At 45.8% G+C, this 23857-nt stretch overlaps 1 protein-coding gene and 1 long non-coding RNA gene across 2 annotated transcripts; both read right to left on the reverse strand.

Moving 5' to 3' along the window:
* Positions 1-1179: 1179 nt before the first annotated feature.
* LOC130378476 (NLR family CARD domain-containing protein 3-like) lies at positions 1180-14078 on the reverse strand (the record flags this gene model as incomplete). Its single annotated transcript, XM_056585226.1, has 7 exons — positions 14028-14078; positions 7518-9304; positions 5861-6034; positions 3843-4016; positions 3514-3687; positions 3291-3337; positions 1180-1697 (listed from the first exon to the last, which is right to left on the reverse strand). Coding segments are annotated over exons 1-7 (2925 nt in total), but the record flags the coding sequence as incomplete, so codon positions are not given.
* A 2893-nt stretch (positions 14079-16971) lies between these two features.
* LOC130378481 (uncharacterized) lies at positions 16972-19372 on the reverse strand. Its single transcript, XR_008894715.1, has 3 exons — positions 19124-19372; positions 18487-18603; positions 16972-17060 (listed from the first exon to the last, which is right to left on the reverse strand). It is a non-coding gene; the product is annotated as an uncharacterized LOC130378481 (long non-coding RNA).
* Positions 19373-23857: the final 4485 nt, after the last annotated feature.

The following is a 23857-nucleotide window of genomic DNA, read 5'->3' on the forward strand; positions in this document are numbered from 1 at the left end:
TCCCCTCAACAACGGCAACACACTGAATGAGGTTCTCCACATCTGCCACCCTCTGTTTCACCATGTCAACACCGGCCGAGGTCCCTGCTGTCGCCTCCGCAGGCTCAGCTCGCTTTGCAGGGGTTTTTCTCCGGGCAAGCTCTCGCGAGATGCCCCTCCCTGCCGCATCCAAAACATTTCAGAGTGCCAGAGTTGACAAACACTGCGTAATCAAAATCATCAACTTTAATGCTGAAAACCAAGTTCAGCTCCGCGTCCTTTTTATTCAAAATCATATGCACCTGCCGTCTGTACCCCACGACATGCCTCATCAGGGGAGACTTAAAACCGGACGGCAACTTCCTTATAGCGGACACGACTTTCCCGTGCCTCGATAACTCCCTGATCAACAACTCATCCCCGATAAACGGGGGGATGTTGGAAATAGTGACCTTTGCCGCAGGTGTAGTTAGCGGAGACACTGATACAAATGAATCATTAACCACAATGCCGGTCTCCACTACTTTGTTGGCTTTCGCCACGCTGTCCACAAAAATCACGACTGCCCCGTTCATCCGGGCAGCGGACTTAATGCTACTATGCCCGATCAACTCTCCCACTGCCAAACCGCAGTCCTCAACCGAGCAATGAAAAGTCGGGGAGATCTTGATGCCGTGCATTCGGCTCAGATCGCTGAACCCAACCATGCTTCAGGCGCACCGACCAGCGGCCGCTGGTCGATCGCACAAAAGCACCCCAAAGAATACAAACCTCACAAAAAAAACCTTACAAAACCTTCACCTACCTATAATAGATCCAATTACCCAAAAAAACTATGAAAGAAGTTTTGAAAAACCATTCAATATCGCTCTAACACACGCTCCGCTCTGCTCCGCAAATCACGCACCTTCCGCTCAATCAGAGAGAGAGAGAGAGAGAGAGAGAGAGAGAGAGAGAGAGAGAGAGAGAGAGAGACACAGAGAGGGAGCGGCCCCGCCGACCCCCCTCAGCACCCTTCTTGTGTGTGTGTGTGTGTGTGTGTGTGTGTGTGTGTGTGTGTGTGTGAGTGTGTGTGTGTGTGTGTGTGTGTATTTACGGGCGCGCAGGGGCCACGTAAATACCGCTGATGACAGAGCCCAGAGCCCCGGAGGAGGTCCTTTTTTTTTTCTACAACCGACACAGAGAGGCTGACCCCCCCCACCCTACCCCCACCCCCGGGAGGAGGTCCTCCTGGGTGAAGGAGGACCAGAAGGTGTGGAGGTGTGTCAGTGTGTCTGAGGACCCTCCTCCACCTGGGGACACTCTGTAGAAGGACAGAGAGCCAGCAGGCCGGTCCAGATACACTCCTACTCTGGTGGAGCCAGCGGGGCGGAGGGGGAGGAGTGTCTGTCTATCGTTGTACCAGGCATAGTAACGACCATCATAACAATAAAGAACCCAGGACTTGTTGTTCCGTCCAAGCCTGCTGTCAGCACCCCGTCCTCTCCTTGTGATTCCTCTGTATGTCACTCCTATATCAACATATCCTCCCCACTCTACCTCCCAGTAACAGCGGCCAGTCAGAGCCTCTCTACCCAACACCTGGGGCCAGGAGTCAAATCTCTCTGGGTGATCCGGATACGACTGGACCTCTCCAACCAGCATCACCTTCCTGTTGTCCTCAGACAGAGAGAGGTCTCTGTAGGCCGTGTTGGGGTCCAGTGTGAGGTCACAGGCATCTGAGGGAGAACCAGACATGATGAGCTGCTGAACCGCTCTTCATCCTCATCATCATCATCATCATCACTAGTACTGTTCTCCTGCGAGTACTGTTCAGGAGTACTGTTCTCCTGTACATATGTATACATACATATACATATGTACACATACATAGATACACGCACCTCAACAATGACGTTATGAATACATCAACAACAATATTATGAATACATCAACAACAAACATCTCTCCTTGGATCCAGGCTGCTCTTCTTCTTTTTATTCTCTTTCTTTTTGTGATCGCTCTCTCTTCTTCTTCAGCCCCCTCCCCATCAGCCCCCCCCTCCCCCTCCCCATCAGCCCCCTCCCCCTCATCCCCCTCCCTCTAATCCCCCCCTCAGCCCGGTCACCCCCCCTTCCCCTTCCCCTCACTGCCCGGTCACACCCCTCCCCCTCCTCCCTCAGCCCCTTCACCCCCCTCCCCCTCCCCCTTACCCCCCCCTCCCCCTCACCCCTAGTCCTCCCCCTCAGCCCGGTCCGCCCCCCTCCCCCTCCCCCTCACCCCTAGTCCTCACCCTCAGCCCCCCCTCAGCCGGTCACACCCCCTCCCCCCCCCCTCCTCCTCACCCCTAGTCCTCCCCCTCAGCCCCCCCTCAGCCCCTAGTCCTCCCCCTCAGCCCCTTCACCCCCACATTCCTCCCCCCTCAGCCCGGTCACCTCCCTCCCCCTCCCCCCTAGTCCTCCCCCTCAGCCCCGTCACCTCCCTCCCCCTCCCCCCCCCCCCCCTCAGCCCGGTCACCCCCCTCCCCCTCAGCCCCTTCACCCCCCCTCCCCCTCCCCCTAGTCCTCCCCCTCAGCCCCCTCCCCCCCCCCCCTCAGCCCCCTTTCTCTCACCCCTTCCCCTCACCGGCCCCTAACCCGGTCAGCCACCCTCCCCCCCAGCCCCTTCACCCCCCCCCCCCCCCTAGTCCTCCCCCTCAGCCCCTTCACCCCCGCACCCCCACACTCCTCCCCCCTCAGCCCGGTCCCCCCCCACCCCCCCCCCCCCCCCACACTCCTCCCCCCTCAGCCCGGTCCCCCCTCACCCCTAGTCCTCCCCCTCAGCCCTTTCACCCCCCCACCCCAACACTCCTCCCCCCTCAGCCCGGTCCACCCCCCCTCCCCCCCCCCCCGCCTCACCCCTAGTCCGCCCCCTCAGCCCTTTCACCCCCCCACCCCCACACTCCTCGCCCCTCAGCCCGGTCCCCCCTCACCCCTAGTCCTCCCCCTCAGCCCCTTCAACCCCCCCCACCCCACCCCCCCCTCACTCCTAGTCCTCCCCCTCAGCCCCTTCACCCCCCCACCCCCACACTCCTCCCACCTCAGCTCGGTCCCCCTCACCCCTAGTCCTCCCCCTCAGACCGGTCACCCCCCCTCAATGTAACAATGTAATACCTGCTGGATTTTATACAAGCAGGTCCAACTGTGATGGTGGAGAGTATTAATATACGTAAGATATATGATGTCAGCCATCATCTTCATTCCCAGTAGGATGTGACCTCACTTCCTGCTTTGTGGATGGACTTTCCATCTCAATAGTGAGTATGTGATGTGATGAATCAAACAGACACTTACACTTCTTTAGAGCTGGTTTCAGCCTCCACACTCCACCGTGCTCCACACTGGGGGGGAAACAAAGTGAAAGCAGCATGTTGAAACATTCACCTTCATCATCTGCTGTCTCATAACGTTCTACACAACATGAGTGACAGCTGACTTTTTAAACCACTTCATCTAGCAGCGGCATGAATCCTTGTAGGAGACTTTGTCCCTGAGTGGTGAGCTGTCCTCTCCATACCTGAGAGTGTCCAGTCTCCAGCGTGGATCCTCCAGTCCAGCAGAGAGCAGCGCAGCTCCAGAGTCTCCTGGGTGATTGTAGCTCAGGTCCAGCTCTCTCAGATGGGAGGGGTTGGAGCTCAGAGCTGAGGCCAGAGAAGCACAGCCTTCCTGTGTGACCAGGCAGCCAGACAAGCTACAAACACACACACACACACACACACACACACACACACACACACACACACACACACACACACACACACAGTGAGAATTATTACTTTTCTGGAGGTAAATCTGCTCTGATTTGGAACTTGTGGTGGAACTGTTTGACCATTGAGTGAAACTGACCTGAGAGTTTCCAGTGTACAGTGTGGACTCCCCAGTCCAGCAGAGAGCAGCTTCACTCCTGGATCCTGCAGATCATTGGTACTCAGGTCCAGCTCTCTCAGACTAGAGGAGTTGGAGCTGAGAACTGAGGCCAGAGCTTCACAGCATCTCTCTGATAGATCACAGCCTTTCAAACTTCACACACAATAAACGGAACACTTTAGAAACTGTGATTAATGTTGAATTTGAAATTTGTTATTAGACGTTTCTTTAGTTCAACTAAATGTCAATACAGAAAATATGTAAAACTTCGAATTCAGATAACTAAAGATTCAGCAAACTCCAGAAAATGTCCATAAAAAGAGCCAGTTCTAAGAAGAACTCTACTCTAAAGTCCACCTTACTGTCCGACTACATGATTATGAATAGAATAGGAATATAATAAAACAAACACCTTATACAATCATTAACAAACTGAATCCAAGGTACACCTTTTACTGTCATGGCAACACAAATAGAGTGAGATTGAGGTCTTGTGTTTGATAAGATGAGTGGTAATGGCGCTGTGATGCACGCAGACTGCCAAGGTTTAGTTCAGTGCTGGGTTAAATAGCGGCTGTATTGCAGCGTCCACATGATCGCTCTAATGGGAAACACGACCCACTTAACGTTCCCCTGAAGACACTGTTTTAATCAGAAAACTAGAAAAACACGTTTGAACTTTGTGCAAAGTGACGTTGAAATTTCACCGCAGCACTAGTGTATTCAAGAGCATGTAAAGAAATGCACTATTCATGATGACCCAGAGAAGAAATTAAATCCTAATTGGAGGCGTGTGTGCACGTGCGTGTGTGTTCTTACCTGTGCGTGTGTCAATGGCGGAGCCGTTATGTGTATGGGCAAGTGTCGCTGTGGTGTGTGCGTGTGTGTGCTTCTGTGTATTTGTCGCTGCCCTTGTCTTGACATGGGGTGTGTGCGCATGTGTGTCTGTGTGCGTGTGTGTGTGTTTGTGTCTTTCCGTTTCCGTGTATGGTCGTGCGCATGTGCATGTGTGTGCGGTGTGTGTATGCGGTGTGTATGTTCGTGTTAGCAGTATATGTAAATGTTTGCGCGTGCTGTATGTCTGTGCGTGTGTGCTGCAGGCTTCTTGGCACATGCGCACATGAGTAACTTCGAGTAACTGGTGCGACTGGCTAAGATAGTAGCCAGTAGAAAATGTGTCTTGATTACCGAGACGACATAATTTACATATTTATTTAGACTTGTTAACATTCTGGAGGTATTACGTAGGTGGGTTGGCTCATCATTGTTATCGTGTTCCGTTCAATGTAAACATCAGGTTGGTATAGGTAGTTATTTTGTGCGAGGAATTGAATCCCTTTTCTTTTCCCCCCCTCTGCTCAGGTACCCCCGCCCCTCCCTGTAGAGTATCCTGCAGGCCCAGTGGTGACAACAGCTCAGGGCAATTACAATCAAAAGGGGCGGGTGGATAAAGCCTGTGCTCTCCCACACCACTTGGCTCTAAGCCACGGTTGATACTGGTTGTATCGTGTTTGGGCGCTACGCCATTGATGTGGACACTACCGGTCACATTTGTAGGCTTTCATGCCATTGTTTGTAGGCTCTTTAGCCTTCATTATGTTGTCTTGCTGGTCTTGCCCAGCAAGTTAGATTTCCCTGGCGATAGTCATTTGCTTGTGTGGTACTAGTTTGTATTATCAAGCTGAGTGGGTTATTGTTTAGTGCTTGTTTGTCTTACTGTTGTTCCTGTTTTGTTCTCCCTTTCCCTTATCCCTTTCCAGTCAATAAATATTATTATTCACTTTAGAAAACGTGTTTGCTTTGGATCCTTCCTACTACCGGGACCTGTGCTTTGGCACCTGCTGTACGGGCTGAGGTCACGCCAGCCCTATTCAGTGTATGCTGTGTACATTTATAGTTTAGTTAAATACATTTGTATGTGACAGGAGGCAAATCTGTTCGATGTCCTCTGATGTGGTACTTGTGGTGTAAATGTTTGACCATTGAGTCAAACTGACCTTAGAGTTTCCAGTGTACAGTGTGGACTCCCCAGTCCAGCAGAGAGCAGCTTCACTCCTGAATCCTGCAGATCATTGGTACTCAGGTCCAGCTCTCTCAGACCAGAGGAGGTGGAGCCGAGAACTGAGGCCAGAGCTTCACAGCATCTCTCTGACAGACCACACCCATTCAGCCTAAACATACAATAGACAATATACATAAAGAACTGTGATTAAGGGCGCACTCACACTAGGCCATCTGTACCGTGCCCAAGTCCATTTCACACCTGTACCGTGCTCAAGTCTAGATTGTTTGGCTAGTGTGAGCACGCCAACCGTACTCAAGTCCACTTCAATTCTGTGGCATGAGCACACTTGGGAGAGGTGAGCTCAGGAGTTGTTTAAACTTGAATTTTCCGCTCACGGGGCCGAGCAGCGTCTTCTCGTCTGCCTCCACCGGGTCAAAGTGCACTATAGAAGCGCGATAAATCTGCGTTAATTTTTTAATGCGTTATTTTTTCTGTGATTAATTCATCAAAATGAACGCGTTAATTTGACAGCCCTAGTTTAAATAGCATTTAGCTGGGCGATCTTCAGAGAGAATAAAGTACTGTCTCTTCCCTCTCTCTCCTTTTTCCCGCTCACTCGAGACCTCTCACCCTTCCCCCAGAAGACCCTGAAGTCTGTTTATCAACGCATCCTGTTGGTTAAACCCAACGGGCCAATTGCTCTGTCAGTTAGCATTGCTGCGCTTTAAAACCGTACTCCTTAAAACAGTGGTTTTGGAGTTTAACACGCAGCTGCACACGAGGTTGAACGTGATTGCTGTGAAACGACTCGTACAGGATCAACTGATTCCTAACTGACTCGGTTTAAACTGCTTGGAAACCGGACTGCATTCGAGGTGTTGTGGACACGGTGGAAAATCCAAGGAAAGACACCACCACCACGCTCTGAAGAAAGGCTATTTGGGATAATCTGTCAAACACATTCAACTGTAAATTTCCAAGCAGAAGACCGAGCAGCCCGACACATTTAAGAAATCAATGGAAGCGCTTCAAAGTAGAAGCGCGTAAAGCTCTTGCTGATTAGCACGACCAAGACCCCGTATTGTACTGAAGGTCTATCTGGTGTAATAAATGTAAATGTATCATACCTATTAATAATAATCCATAAAACTAATTCTGTGTGTGTGTCGGTTATGATGGAGCCTTGTTTCATCCTGCAAACTGGTTTAGTCTCCCTGTAAAACCACGTCGGTTTCGAGATTAAACTAACACGCACAAAATACGCCCCCTAGTGTCTGATGTGAATTTCTCTGAAGACACAGCAATGGAGATCAAGATAAAACCCAGCTGCAGGTTAAACCACAAGTACATGTTACACAGCAATGGAGTTTAAGACGTCACGTGACTTCTTGAGTTTAAAACTGTGTTAAACTATAAAAAGTGGCTAAGCTAGCGACAGAGCAATTGCCCCAACGCATCCACATAAGCAAACGTACTGAACAGTAGATATTGATTAATTTGAATATTCTACTATGAGGTATATTGGGTTGTTATAATGAATGATATTAGCGAACCTATAGAGATGTTTTATATATTATTATAACGTTTATATTCTAGCATTATGTTTATTGTGTTGTGTGTATTGTAATGCATGTTATTAGTGAACCTACAGAGATGTTTTGGAGGCTTTGACCACTGGCAGCAGCCTCAGAAGACCCTCCTCTGAAGCAGAGTATTTATTCAGGTCAAACACGTCCAGCACCTCTTCTGACGACAGTAAGATGAAGACCAGAGCTGACCACTGAGCAGGAGAGAGAGATTCTTTGGAGAGTCTTCCTGATGTCAGGGACTGTTGGATCTCCTCCACTAGAGAACGGTCGTTTAGCTCATTCAGACAGTGGAACAGATTGATTCTTTGCTCTGTAGAGAGATCTCCACCTATCTTCTTCTTAATGTAAGAGCCCATTTTCTTACTGGTCTTTGAGCTACTAACTGTCTTTCCCAGCAGTCCTCGTAGGACAATCTGATTGGTCTCCAGAGAGAGGCCCAGGAGGAAGCGGAGGAACAAGTCCAGGTGTCCGTTCTCACTCTGTAAGGCCTTGTCCACAGCACTCTGGTAGAGTTTGACATTTCCTTTGTTTCTAGAAAAAATAGACCAGAGGAATTGTCGTTGTCCTGAGAGCAGATTGTCCCCATTGTCGATGAATGACATAAAGACATAAAGGGCAGCCAGAAACTCCTGGATGCTCAGGTGGACAAAGCAGAACACCTTGTCCTGGTACAGCCCACACTCCTCTTTAAAGATCTGGGTGAACACTCCTGAGTACACTGAGGCTGCTCCGATATCGATGTCACACTCTGCCAGGTCTTTCTCGTAGAAGATCAGGTGGCCTTTCTCCAGCTGGTTAAAAGCCAGTTTTCCCAGAGAAACAATGATCTCCCTGCTCTGTGAACTCCACTCTGTTTCAGCTATCGACCGATACTTCCTGTCCCCCAGCATGGACTGAACCCTCAGGAAGTGGCTGTACATCTGAGTCATGGTCTTGGGCATCTCTTCTCCCAGCTGGGATGTTTTGAAGAAGTTGTCCAGAACTGTAGCAGTGATCCAACAGAAGACTGGGATGTGACACATGATGTGGAGGCTTTGTGATTTCTTGATGTGGGTGATGATTGTTTTGGCCAGTGTCTCCTCTGTGAATCTCTTCCTGAAGTACGCCTCTTTCTGTGGATCGGTGAACCCTCTCACCTCTGTCACTAAGTCAATACACTCAGCAGGGATCCTATTGGCTGCCGCAGGGCGTGTGGTTATCCAGATGCAAGCAGAGGTAAGCAGGTTGCCCCTGATGAGGTTTGTCAGCAGCACGTCCACCGAGGTGGACTTTGTGACATCAGTCCACATCGGGTTTCTCTGGAAGTCCAGAGGAAGTCGACACTCATCCAGACCATCAAAGATGAAGACAACCTGGAACAGGTCATATTTACAGATTCCTGCTTCTTTGGTCTCATTAAAGAAGTGATGAAGAAGTTTCACCAAGCTAAACTTTTTCTCTTCTAGTAAATTCAGCTCTCTGAAAGTGAAGAAAAACGTGAAGTGTATGTCCTGATTGGCCTTGTCTTCAGCCCAGTCCAGAGTGAACTTGTGTGTTAAGACGGTTTTACCAATGCCGGCCACTCCAGTTGTCATAATTGTCCTTGGTTTTTTCATTGGTTTATCTTGTCCAGGTAAGGGTTTAAAGATATCCTCACATCTGATTGGTGTTTCCTCCATGGCTGGTTTCCTGGAAGCTGTTTCAATCCGTCTGACCTCATGCTCCTGGTTGACCTCTCCGCTGCCTCTCTTTGTGATGAAGATCTCTGTGTAGAAGTCGTTCAGAGGTGTTGAATGTCCTGCTTTAGCGATTCCCTCAAACACACACCCAAACTTCTTCTGCAAATTGGATTTTATTTTATTTTGGCACTCGACAGCAGCAGATCCTAAATGAGAAAAAAACAGAAGACATCAGTTAGTGTATGGTGATCAGTGGAAACAGAGGAAACAGGTCAATATTTCCTCTAAATGATAAACTTCATGATATTTATTGGCTTCATTACTTGTGGTCGGAGAAGTTGGTCTTGAGAAGGACTTCATGTTACAGATTCAAAATCTTCAAGACTTTTGTTATTTCCACAGCAATATGATTGGTCTAATGATAGCAATACTGAGAGTGAATCAGTGGGAAGTGACTTACTATGCTGATATAACAAGATAGTGCTGCATCTCTTCCACTGAGTTATTCTGCTGTTGGTATGCTGTACAATGTCTAAAGGTGTCATTGCATCGTTTTTTTTATTCATTTTGCGGTGGTCACTAGTAGCAATAAATCCCCTGTGAGTCAGTTTTGGTGAAAAAATGCTCTGGTGCTCCTGTTTCACGCTGTTCTAGTGTGGAGGAGGAGGGTGGTGGGGAGGAACGCCAGGATTTTGGCTCTTACTCATGAATATTCATGACATCCAAATGTCTCGCCTCTGACAGGCTAACAGCACTGTCTGTCATAGAAATACAAACAATTAAACTACCAGAGAGTCAGAGAGAGGGAGAAGGAGAGAGAGACAGAGAGAGACACAGAGAGATCTTTTGGCCAAGATAGAAGAGTTGAGGAAGAAATGTTTGGATTGGACATTCATTCACCGTGAGCGCGGCCCGGGCACTCCGGCGACTCCCAGCCGTCACGACTCCCCTCGTGCACCGGTACCGCGGGCACCGTGGTGCCGGACCAGTAATACATATCTGGATCAAACCATTTAACCTGATACCCCCACTATAACCCCTACATATCTGGATCAAACCATTTAACCTGATACCCCCACTACCCTACATATCTGGAACAAACCATTAACCTGATACCCCCACTATAACCCCTACATATCTGGATCAAACTATTTAACCTGATACCCCCACTATAACCCTACATATCTGGATCAAACCATTTAACCTGATAACCCTACTATATCCCTACATATCTGGATTAAACCATTTAACCTGATACTAGGGCTGGCCCGAATGCCATTTTTCTGGCTTTGAATACTCGTTGGTTTTTCGAGCAAGTATTCGAATACTCGTTCCAGAAAATCGCACCATCAAAACAACATTAGTAATCCCTATATACTCCCTGGAACCGATTTTGACAGTATCTGCATATTTTGTTGAAGATTTAATAGCTTTTGAACGGTAATTAGTAGGCCTAAGTAAGTTCCAAATCAGCTGTCCTCTGCCATATCAGCCCTTACGGGAGCTTTTCAATTCATCCTGGAACGTGTATCTTTTCAGGGAATTTGTACAATAAATCCATAACAAATACCGAATATTGATCGTCTTATGTGTCCATATTATATCCATTATATTGACCGGGTATTCAAAAGACGCTCACACTCTGCAGCAAGCTAGTCACAGTTGATTGGCGCGGCGCTGTACAACAATGTAAAAAAAACAGCTAATCTACGGTTAGCATTTCGCTAAGCATTACTTTTCCTCCCGAGATCCCGCTAATGTTGTGTTATAAAGTTAAGGGAAACAAGATATCTATTCTTCCTCCACCTCTCTCGCTTCTCTGCTTGGTGTCGCTTATAGTTTGGCTCCCTCGCTCTGGTAACGTTACGTAGAAAAAAACGAAGCTCTGAATACTGATTTAAGCTTTCAATACTAATTTTCCGTACGAGTATTCAAATATTCAAATAATTCGGGCCAGCCCTAGTAACTACAGTGCAGGCCCATTGGGGCCCGGAGCTCGGAGGGACCCGTGTTCTAGGCCCCACGGTGAGTGGTCTCATGGCCCAGTCAGGGCAGCTGCACCTGTTGACAGGGCCTGGTGCTGGAGCACTGATCGGCTAAAGTACCTTAGCTAAAAAGTACTTTTTCAGCATTTGCATATGAAGTACCTAACCTTTATTCCCATCATATGCTGGTTCTTTCCAGCTTCCACCAGTTAATTTATTAGTTGAAAAGGCGAATTGATCTCAACAGTTTGGGATTCTGGGATATTCTTTATGTTGACTGCCAGTAATCCATTGCTACGACTTCACTGAAGTTGGTCCACAGTTGTCATCCCTTTCCCGAGATTATTTTCTTTTATGCGAGGGAAAGACGTGAATATCGTGGTGAAAATTAGCGCTCCATCATTAATGGCCATCAATCAGTCAGTTAGCCCGTTACAGTTTGGGGGAATCCATGTGCAGAGGGGGAATAAACCATTTTGTGCTTGTCGATCACCATTTTTTGCTTTCTGGAAGTGGTAAAAATGAGTGTCAGGGGTTAAGGTGAGGGTTACCAAACTATAAAAGGTATCCTGTCAAACTAGCAATAACACCATTGAGCCAAGGAATATGGAAGCACTAAGTAAAACCCCTACCTCTCAAAAAAGGTAAAATGTATGCCACACAAATGCAATCCCGAGTGGATGATAATGATCACTGGATCCCAGTGGATTTAAGGAGAAAGAAGCTCCCCTCTTGTTAAAACAAAGCTGGCAGAGACCGTTTCTTTAAAAAGTAGATTAATGGTAACAACTCACCCACACCAGCAGGAGAAGACATCAGACCCAGGGTGGAGCACAAGTGTTGGTCCCTCTTTTTCATACTATCAATCATCGCTTGATTTGCTCTCTCCCCTTTACCGATCACCATGTCGATCAGACGACGTGCTTGGTCTGCTTTGGTCCTCTCGGCCATCACGTAGTCCTTTTCCTCAGAACTGACACCTTCTGCTGCCAAAGGTCATCCAGGAGACCTTTGATAGCTGGTTCTGAAACTCCCTTCACAAATTCAGAACGGATCCTTCGAAGTTCCCCTGGAAGAGAAATCAAAAGGCAATATGAAATGACAATGAGCAAACACGATACTGGATTCATTAAACTCATCTTTATTGGGGTAAAGATAAAACCGTTTGTTGCACCAACTTGTTCACTCACAACATAAAAAAAATCCTTAAAACGAACAACTCTGATAGTTCATTGTTTCTAATTCAGATCAATAATTAAACTTGAGGTCACGTGACTACGAGGCGTGGCACAGTAACTTCCTCTGCAAGGTAACCTTAACATTGCTGCTCTAAATATTTGTAAACAAACTTCAAAGTAACGGAAAAGGTGCCTAAGATAAGGACGCGTTAATGTCAGGTGTTGGAAATCGCAAAGAGACTAGGCAAACTGTAAAGCAGCGTGATACCAGTTGGCGAGCTACCAATCAAATCATGGCAGACAAAGACAGACTGCGCCTTAATATTAGTTCACGGACAGGGAATGGACTAAGATTCGTTCTCCTTTTTGTTATGTGTGTATCTGCCTTTTGGCAATCTCTTTGTATGTTAGTTGCTTATCCCCCATCCATGTGCGTGCAGACCCTTTATAATTCCAGGGCAAATTTTTGTTAATTCTATTCTTAATTATTATCTGCTCCTGTAAGCAAATTAATGGGAAAAGTTTTTCAATATAGAAGAGGATATTATGACCACTATTGAACTACTGCGTTGGAATGTAAAAGGGATGTCCAATAAAACAAAGAGATATAAAATAATAACACATTTGAAATCCCTGGAAAGTGATGTGGCAATGTTACAGGAGACACATTTAAAGAATACAGAAGCTGTTAAGTTAAGACAGAGATGGGTCGGTCAGGTTTTTTCAGCACCGGGTACAGGGGCCTCTAGAGGTGTCCGTACTTTAATAGGTAAACGCTTATCTTTTAGGTTAACCCAAGAAATAGTGGACAAAGATGGTAGATATATTATTATATTGGGTTTCTTACACAACATAAAGTGCACTTTGGTGAATGTTAATGCTCCTAACATAGGGCAGACCAAATTTCTTCCTAGACTAAATTTCTTTCTAGACTTTTCTGCTGATCCAATTGTTATTGGGGGAGACTTTAACCTGGTTAGCGATCCTGCAGTAGATAGATCTAGCCCCACACTCTCTACTGATAGGTCTCTCTCTGTAGCATTTAAAGAATTAAACAAATCTTTGGCAATGTCTGACATATGGCGTGTTTTGAACCCTTGTGTGCGGGAATATAAATTCTATTCTGTTAGGCCGACGATACTCAACTATACATCACCACCAGAGCCATTACTCCTGCCATCCTATCAACTCTCACCAACTGTCTCACGGACATCAAAACCTGGATGGACCACAACCTCCTCAAACTCAACGGCAATAAAACTGAAGTTATCATCTTCAGCCCAAAAACCATCATCCCCACCTCCCAGAACTTCTCACTTTGCAGATGGTCACTCTGTCACTCCCGTCCCCCCTTGCAGAAACCTCGGCATCATCATGGACCCCACCCTCTCCTTTAAGTCACACATAAACAGCGTCAGTAAAACATCCTTCTTCCACCTCCGTAACATTGCACGCCTTCGACCCACCGTTTCCTCCTCAGCTGCCGAAACACTAATCCACACCTTCATCACTTGCAAACTTGACTATTGCAATAGCATTCTGTCTGGCCTCCCCTCACCTTTTATTAAAAAATTGCAATATGTTCAAATCTCTGCTGCCCGACTGCTTACTAACTCCCCCTCCAGAGAACACGATTCTCCTCACCACCTACAAAGCGCTAAACAACTTTGCACCCTCGTACATGACAGATCTCCTCCATCGCCACTCCCCCACTCGCCGCCTACGCTCCGCTGATGCCAACCTTCTCACCTCCATCACCAAGACCGAGTATCGCACCCTGGGGGACAGAGCCTTCGCCATCGCCGCCCCAACCCTCTGGAACTCCCTCCCTCTGGCCATCCGAAACTCTGATACACTCTGTTCATTCAAAGGTCAACTTAAAACCTATCTCTTCAGGACCACCTACAACATTTGACAAATCATCCTCCGCCATCTTCCACTCTCTTAATGTGTTGCCTATTGTTGTGGTGTTTATTTAATTGTTTACTTTTTGCCTTTTGTTTGATTGTCTGTATGTATTCCTTTCTTATTTGTAAAGCGTCTTTGAGTACTACGGCAACCCCAGGGCCCAGCCGCTTCAGCACCCTCCCCGTGGACGGGTAGTGGAAGGAAGATACCTCCCCCTCCACCCAGCTGCACGAGAGGGAGCATCAAGCGGGCCCAGGCAATCAAGGACATTGGGGGCACCTGGGGGTCGGGGACGAGAGAGGAGCTTTAAGGGCTGGGGACGGAGCAGACGGCAAGGAGGGCTGACCGGGAGGAGACGTGTTGTCGACCTCACGTTAACCAAAGAACGTTTCCCCCCCCAGGAGTGAGCCGGAGGCGTCGGGAGCTGTTCCCCGCCGACCCCGAGGAAGGGCTGGACCCGGAGGTCCCGCACCCTTATTCCCGATTACGGAAGAACCTTAGTTGACGTATGATTTCCCTTTTTGTGACCGCAACCCTGCTTCCTTGTTTAATTCCCGAATCCCCGCCGCCGACGAAAGGGGTTGCCACAGTACTTAGAAAAGCGCTTTAAAAAACGGATCAATTAATATTATTATTATTATCATCCTCATGCTCATAACTCATACTCAAGGATTGATTACTTACTTTTATCTCAGAATATAGTAGAGAATGTGATTGACAAAATAGCAAAATACACAATATTATTATTTCAGACCACGCCCCTCTGTCTGTCCTCCTCTCTCTTTCCCAAATCAACCATACAAATAAACAGTGGAGATTTAACAACTCTTTACTCAAGGATGAAGAATTTGTGTCCATGTTAAAAGAGAAAACAAAAGAGTTTATTCAGATCAATCTAACTTCAGTGCCCTCATTACAAATAGTATGGGCAGTATTTAAGGCTACCTGTAGAGGATGGATTATTAGCTACGCCACAGCCAAAAAGAAGAGAATGGTGATGAAGAAAAACTGTTTAATTTTAGAGACTAAGTCTTTAGAATCACAGCATATGCGGGATCCTAAGAATATACAATTAAAATAAAATGATGATCTGTAAGGCAGAATTACAATCAATCATACATGAGGAGACAGCATTTGCACTGTTTAGAGTTCGTCGTAAATACTTTGAAAGTGGTGACAAAGCAGGCAGAATGCTAGCCTTAAGATTAAAACCATTACGAAATCGGCATTCAATTTCAAATACAGGTAAAAGCACTGGTGAGGTAATTTACGAACAAACACAAATCTATACAGCGTTCAGAGAATATTATTCAAAAATGTATCAGAGGTTCCATAGACGAGAAAGAGATGGAATCTTTCTTTCACTATATCTCCGTTCCAACTTTAAAAGAAGAGGAGAGAGAAAGTTTAGAGGCTCCCCTTACAGAAAGGAAATATTCTCAGCATTGAAAGCTTTCCCATCTGGGAAAGCACCAGGCAATGATGGCTTTACCATAGAGCTTTATAAATGCCTCCAACATAACTTATCTCCACTTCTTACTTTACTATTCAACAATATATTAACTAACCACTCAATGCCACCGACTATGTGCCAAGCAACTATCTTGCTGTTTCCTAAGCCTGGTAAGGATCAAATGACCAATTTCCGCCCTAAAAGTATGCTAAATAACGATTATAAGCTGTTTGCTAAAATTCTTGCTATGCCTATGGAGACCGCCCTTTCCTCATTGATCCATCTTGATCAAGTAAGATTAATCAAAGGTTGACTTGCTTCCAACAATATGAGAAGACTCTTCCAGGTAATGGCGACAGCCAGTACTCTACAGCATCCAGCCATAGCCATATCACTGGACGCTGTGAAAGCCTTTGCCAGGGTAGAGTGGCATTTTTTGTTTTACGTTATGTCAAAATTTGGTTTTGGACCAGTTAGTATTAGCTGGGTGAAGGCCCTCTATAATAACCCTAGTGCTTCAATTAAAACTAATGGAACAATATCCAAACCTCTCCAACTCCTAAGATCTACCAGGCAGGGTTGTCCCGCCTGGCCATCACTCTTTATTTTGGCCTTAGAACCTCTAGTATGTGCTATCCGAGCAGAGAGGAAAATCACTGGTATCCAGATTGGGGGTCATGATTTCAAAGATAATCGAATATAATAATCGAAATTCTCCTGTTGTTGTTAGGGCCAATTTATTCTTAGTTTTATTTTATTGAAAATTACCTCCCACTGCTGGCACTTTTATGTTGGTTGGAGATGCCTCCTGGAACTCAATATAGGTAAACAGGATGTAAGGCCCATTAGGGGGCCGCATTAGGAACACGCCATACAGTCTGGAGCAATATCGCTTTTTGACCACAAATGCAAACAAGAATACAAACAAGAACACTAACACGAATGCAAACACGAATACAAACACGAATACAAACACGAATAAGAATAGCCAATAAGCCCCTCTGGAGGGGCGTCTATCTTTAAGCTCAGGAGGTATACCCATAGAGCGGTCACTCTTCATGGAGACACAGCTGGGTCCAGGGGAGTCTGCACTCTCCTGCTGCTCTGGGCTTGAACACCACACACACACACACACACACACACACACACACACACACACACACACACACACACACACACACACACACACACACACACACACACACACACACACACTCTATTGTTTTTTCCTTATCTGTAAACATCAGTGTCAGTGGGGTCTGATAACAACCAACTTGTCTCTTTTATCGTCTGTTTGAAACTCCTACCTCTCCTCACTGGAGGGGCGTCCATCTTTAAAGTTAACAGGTTGACCCATAGACCTGTCACTCTTCATGGAGACACAGCTGGGTCCAGGGGAGTCTGCTCTCTGCTGCCTCCTTCTGAAAAACAAACACCATCTGGAGGTTAGGATTTGTGGATATCGTTTCATTTGATCATTTCCTTGGTCCTCTGTACTTGGTCCCCTACTGTTCATCATCTACATCCTCCCACTCGGTCAAATCCTCCGCCAACATGGCCTCCATTTTCCCTGTTACGCTGATGACACTCAGATCTACCTCTCCACCAACACCACCTCTGCAGCCAACCATTGCACCCTCGCCACATGCCTCACTGAGGCCAAAACTTGGATGAAACACAACTTCCTCAAACTAAATTGCAATAAATCATAAATCCTCATCATTGGCCCAAACTCCCTCACCCGCCCCACCCAGGACATCTCACTTAATATTGATGGTTCCATTGTCACCCCCTCCACTCACATCCACAACTTAGGTATCATCCTTCACCCCACCCTCTCATCCCTCCCCCATATGAACCAGATTACCAAAACAGCCTTCTTCCACCTCAGGAACATCACTCGTCTCCGTCCCTCCCTGTCACTCTCAGCCGCCAAAACTCTGGTCCACGCATTCATTTCATCCCGCCTTGATTACTGTAACTCCATCCTATACGGCTCATCAAAACACTAGCTTAATAAACTGCAATATGTTCAAAACTCTGCAGCCCGTATGCTCACATCCACCCACCGCTCAGACCACAACCCTGTCCTCCAAGACCTCCACTGGCTTCCCGTCAAATACCGGATTGATTTCAGAATACTACTCATCCCCTTCAAAGCCCTCAACAACCTTGCGCCCCCCTCCCTCTCTGACCTCCTCCACCGCCACACCCCTCCCCGTTGTCTCAGGTTTTGTTCAGCTTCTTTTTTGTTTCTTATCATTTAGCTTATGAAGCGATTGTGAAGCGTCTTTGAGCGGTGGGAAAAGCACTACATGAATTTGATCTATTATCATTATTTATTGCAGGGCTACTAAACTATTTTCTCATGACTTTTAATTTTAATATTCTTTCTCAGCTTTTTTAAATGGAAATTTAAGGGGGGGGGGGAAGAAAAGTTATTATTTAAGCACCTACATGCTGACATAAAAACCCACTAAGTACCCTTCATACTGTGCATAGAGTGTTTATTCACAATGCGTTTAGCTAACATAGAAAATAAAGCAGTCAGTATCTACATTTCTACCCAGACTTGTATTGTTCTTCACAGATCATTTGTGTCAACAAACCTCCAAAGATAAATTCAAACTGGTTCAATAAATGGAGCCGTTTGAAAGCCATTGAACCTTTAAAAATTAAACCGGTAAAGTCTGCTACAAGTCGTCTTAACATTAATTTCATTCATACGATTTCTGGGTCCAGGGGAGTCTGCCTTCTGCTGCTGCTCTGGGCTTCAACACACACACTTTTTATTCTAGAAAAAGTTGTATTAGTTTTGAGCCACTCCAGTCTGTTTGAAAATCCTACCTCTCCTCTCTGGAGGGGCGTCCATCTTTAAAGTTATCAGGTAGACCCATAGACCAGTCACTCTTCATGGAGACACAGCTGGGTCCAGGGGAGTCTGCTCTCTGCTGCTGCTCTGGGCTTCAACACAAAACACACACACACACACACACACACACGCACACGCACACACACACACAGCTGTTACTCAGACTAATGATTAGGGGTGCAACGCATCAAAAACTCACGGTTCGGATTGTGTCACGGTTTTTGAGTCACGGGTCGGATCATTTTCGGATCAACAACAACAATAAAGATAATAAGACAAATGTGACTTTAAATAAAATCTTCAAATGTGTAAAAACTAAATGAAGTGAAAAATGTTAAGCATAGTCTATATTTAAAAAAATTGCAATCTGAGGCACTATTCCTTCTTCTTTTTAACATGGATAGTAAATAATCCCTAAAGTCATTGAACCTTAAAACATTAAACCTGTAAAGTCTGCTACAAGTCATCTTAATACTAATTTCATTCATACGATTGCTGGGTCCAGGGGAGACTGCCTTCTGCTGCTGCTCTGGCCTTCAACACACACACACTTTTTTTTAAAGAAAAAGTTGTATTAGTTTTGAGCCACTCCAGTCTGTTTGAAACTCCTACCTCTCCTCTCTGGAGGGGCGTCCATCTTTAAAGCTATAAGGATGATCCATAGACCAGTCACTCTTCATGGAGACACAGCTGGGTCCAGGGGAGTCTGCTCTCTGCTGCTGCTCTGGGCTTCAACACACACACACACACACACACACACACACACACACACACACACACACACACACACACACACACACACACACACACACACACACACACACACACACACACACAGCTTTTACTCAGACTAATGATGGAGTCATGATGTACCACTGCTGAGCTCTGAGATGGACAACAGTCACAGGCAGAGAGATCCTCTTCTTACCTCTTAGCTTTGCTCCGGCGGCCATGTTCCCCAGACAGAGCGGTCTTAGAGGTAGGACCCCCATCCTCTCTCTCCTCATCCATAGTAGACTGGACACAAACACAACTCATCCATCACTTCAATTGCCTTTTGAACTTTAGCTGTTTATTGAGAGAGAAGATCATTGTGTCTGCGTCACACTAAAGCATTATGGACGTCATAGACCATCAATATGAACCCCACAACATAACCACACTGCCCTCACTACAGTACAGATGTGTACAGCAGATGACAGATGAATAATTAAACACCTTGGAGACTGTAACTGTGCTTAAACTACAACACAAAAAAGATGTACAATAGACTTAAAAAATGCATTGCGGTACAATTGAAGTGAATTCTGTCACTTTACTGAACCACAGATTCAATATAAATCAACTGGTGAAGCTCAACACATTGATAGTCAATACGCACAAATATTTAACTTTTTAAAATATCAGCTCATTGAAAGGACTTCTGTCACGTCCTTCTTTTAATTCGGAGTAGCATCAAGACAAACTAATCTCTTGAATATTGAACGCAGTGTTCAATTTACCACACGGGTCAGAAAAGCAGTGAACCAACGTTGTATTCTCTACAGTAAAGTCTGTCTTTAATTGATAAGCGATACACAGAGACATATACCAAGATGAGAACTATATTGTATACCAGTAACCTGAAGTCAATATTAACGGTAGTAAACAGGTCGTTCATTATCATATACTAGGGCTGCAACAACGAATTTATAAAATCGATAAAAATCTATTACTAAAAGCGTTGGCAACGAATTTGGTCATCAATTCGTTGAGTCGCGCGATTAATACGTCACTCGTAGGCGCGGCACTGTTTGCAGGTTGGTTCATGGTTCATGCACGCTAGGGCTTTGACTCCGAACTTCGTTATCCGAATATAATATAACAAAATTCGAACGAATATTAGGCAGCCCTTAATATTGGAACTTGTTATGGGCAGGCCAAGAGGGAGAGACGTTGGAGAACCCGACGCAGTCTATTCATAATATTGCAATGACCACGGAAGAGGCAGTGAATGAAGTATTGATTAGACAGCGATTTTTTAGAAACCTAATAAACCGTTGAAACACGCAAGACCGGTAACCATAGCAACGCGGAAACAAACCTCGCAAAGCCCAATCCAGGTCTTACTGAAGGCATGTAATGGTCAAAATATTATTAATAAATATTTGAATATATTCGAATATTAATATTAATAAACAAACAAACTTCGAATATGATTTTTGGGCAAAAGTCAAAGCCCTAATGCACGCCCACTGCAAGCTTTATTGTGAGCGACCACAGCTTGTATTTTGGTCATATCTTAACACTGGACTGTAGGCCTATATAAAAGTGTTGTACCTTCACTGTCTTTGGGTTAAAAAACTCCTTCAACTTAGTATCCGTCTAGTCCAACCGAAAACTCTGTCAGCTGCTGCTTCTGCAGACGGTGTACAGACGGGCTCAAGGCCAATTTCCACCGGAATCGGCACGGAAGCGGAACGGCAGCGAACCGGTCACCGAAAATAATAGAAACCATTAAAGTCAACGTAGGCTATTCCACTGGATACGGCACAAGCACGGCACAAAACCGTCCCCAAATCGGCACTTCGTTTACGATACTTGCCTCTTCTATTTCTGAAAGTTGCCGGTTCGCTGCCGTGTCTCAGAACACGACTACAGCCAATCAGTTTGCCTTTGCTCATGAATATTCATGAGCTCACATCGATCCCTATGCAATTCACAGGGTATTGTAATATTATACAGTCTATCTATGTATGGTATCAATTGCTAATCAGTGGCAAAGAAGAAATGAAAGTCTGCGTCGATGCCTCGCAAGTCCAGTGTCGCGAGTGGATGTTGCCATGACATCTAGAAATCATAGGTCTACCGTGGCCTATTTAATGGGTTATGTGTATGGTTGATTATAAGGTGTGTATATATATATATATATATATATATATATATATATATATTATAATGTATATTATAATATATATGGTTTGAATATAACAAATATTGTATGAATACTTATTATAATTATGCACGTCTTGAGCCATCAGTCGGAACGTGTCCGTGCCGCTCCCAGTGGGGATTGCAGTACGGAACACAGCCGCTTCGCTGCCGTGGCGCTTCCGTGACGATTCTGGTGGAAATTGGCCTTCAGAGTCGGCACCGCGTGCATCAACAGTCATTCAAAGCAGCGGTAGTAATCAAACAACCGGACGGTGTAGAAAGTCCCGTCAGTTAAAAATAGTAATGCAGTTTTTAAATCCATGTTAGAATCGGCAGGACATAAAGCTAGTTAGCTTAAAAAATAAGTCGCAAACAGTGTCAATTGTGATGTGTTCAGGTTGGCTCAGTAACATGACTGATGTGTTCAAATGCAACAGAAAAAAGAAAATATTTGAGATTTTGTTGAAAACTTGTTGTCCCAGCAATATAAAATAGATAGTAAAGATGAAATTATGACCTGTTTAATGTCCTATCTTGAACTATCATCATCTTATCAGCAATTGAAGCAATAATAAGTTCTATTTCAAGGAGTCTCGAAAATGGTATCAGTATGGGTTTGACCGGTTAACCATGGACATCCTTTATATACTGTATATATATATATATATGTATATATATATATATATTGAAGCCACGCGTGCGTGGCTTATTGGGCCTGAATAAGAGCTGTCATTAAAACAATCAATCATTAACCAACTTAAGAGGACTGCTGTTTTACCTGTACAACACACGCACACGCACACACACACACACACACACACACACACACACACACACACACACACACACACACACACACACACACACACACGCTCACAAACACAGACACACAATAAAAATAATACATTTTGTTTCAAGCGCCTTTCATGTCACCAAAGGGGAATAAATATAGACGGTAAAGGTAAAACAAAATTGCAATAAAATAACATTAGACATCAAACAGGGACAATAAAAGACTTTACATTTGTTAAACACATTATAGAGAAAGAAAACAAATCAAAACAACTAGGTCATAAATAAACCAGCGGTAAAAGATAGGTTGGAAGAGGAAATGGCAGGGGGGGGGGGTGTGTTGGTCAGCCCTGGTCAGGGTCACGGTAGGAGGGGTTAGGGGTCAGAGGGAACAGCCAGGGTGAAGAGGAGGGCTATGAGTAGAGATTTGAAAGTGGACAGTGAAGCGCATTGACGCAGTACAAGTGGGAGGGAGGTCCAGAGTCCTGGAGCGGCCACGCTCAACGCCCTGTCACCCGTGGTGCGGAGGTGTGCGGCGGGGGTGGAGAGGAGCTGGGCTTCAGTGGAGCGGAAGGTGCGGGTTGGTTGGTAGGGGGGCCAGGAGGTTAGAGAGACAGGAAGGTGCGAGATTATGTTGTGCTTTGAAAGCAGGGAGAGTGATTTTAAATTGAATACGGTATTGCACAGGGAGCCGGTGTAGTTGGTGGAGGATGGGAGTGATGTGTTGCCAGGGCCCAGTGCGGGCGAGAACTCTTGAGGCTGAAGTAAGTGTTCAGAACCGAGTCAGAACATTAAGAGGTTCTAAAGGTTCAGAGTAAAGATTGAGCTGCTGGGCTCCTCAGTGTGAAAGACAAATGAGGAAAGAGACAGACGTGTAAAGCCTTCACGATGGTCCCAACGCTCCGTCAGGGCGGGGCCTCCACCCGAACACAACCTAAACTGGTGAAGTGATAAGATAAAACGGAACAAAGGTTGGAGGAAGTCCATATAAAGCTATAAACCACCTGGTCCCAGTAATGATGTTGGAGGTTAAAACAGAGGAACTAGAGTTACTTCACAGCTATAAAGTTCTGCTGTATTTTGTATCGTGTGCTGTGAAATCATGTGACTCCCAGCGTATCAAAATACATAGGGAGAAAAAGACAAGACAAAGAAACAGAGTAAATATATATATATAATATATTTTTAAATGTAGAAACACCTTGGATCAAACCAGATCCCAGACCTGGGACTGAGTAAGAGCTGTCATTCAATCATCAATCATTAACCAACGTAAGAGGACTACTGTTTTACCTGTACCACACACACACACACACACACACACACACACACACACACACACACACACACACACACACACACACACACACACACACACACACACACACACACACACACACACACACACACACACACATAACCAGATAAGATAACTGTATAAATCCCACAAGGGAGATGGTTCCACCTCTTAAGGAGGTCGATGTGGTCAAGGCCGCCTTAATGCACAGGCTTACCTGGGCTGAAGCCCCAGGGCCTACGGCTATCAGGGGGCCTATCATGAGCTGCAGAGGTCAGGACCAGGTCCGGACCCGGACCGGGACCATGACGCGCACTAGGACCCGGAGCGGGGCCTGGACCAGG

This window comes from Gadus chalcogrammus, unplaced genomic scaffold (genome assembly GCF_026213295.1).
Source record: "Gadus chalcogrammus isolate NIFS_2021 unplaced genomic scaffold, NIFS_Gcha_1.0 GACHA080, whole genome shotgun sequence".
In the NCBI taxonomy this organism is placed as follows: Eukaryota; Metazoa; Chordata; class Actinopteri; order Gadiformes; family Gadidae; genus Gadus; species Gadus chalcogrammus.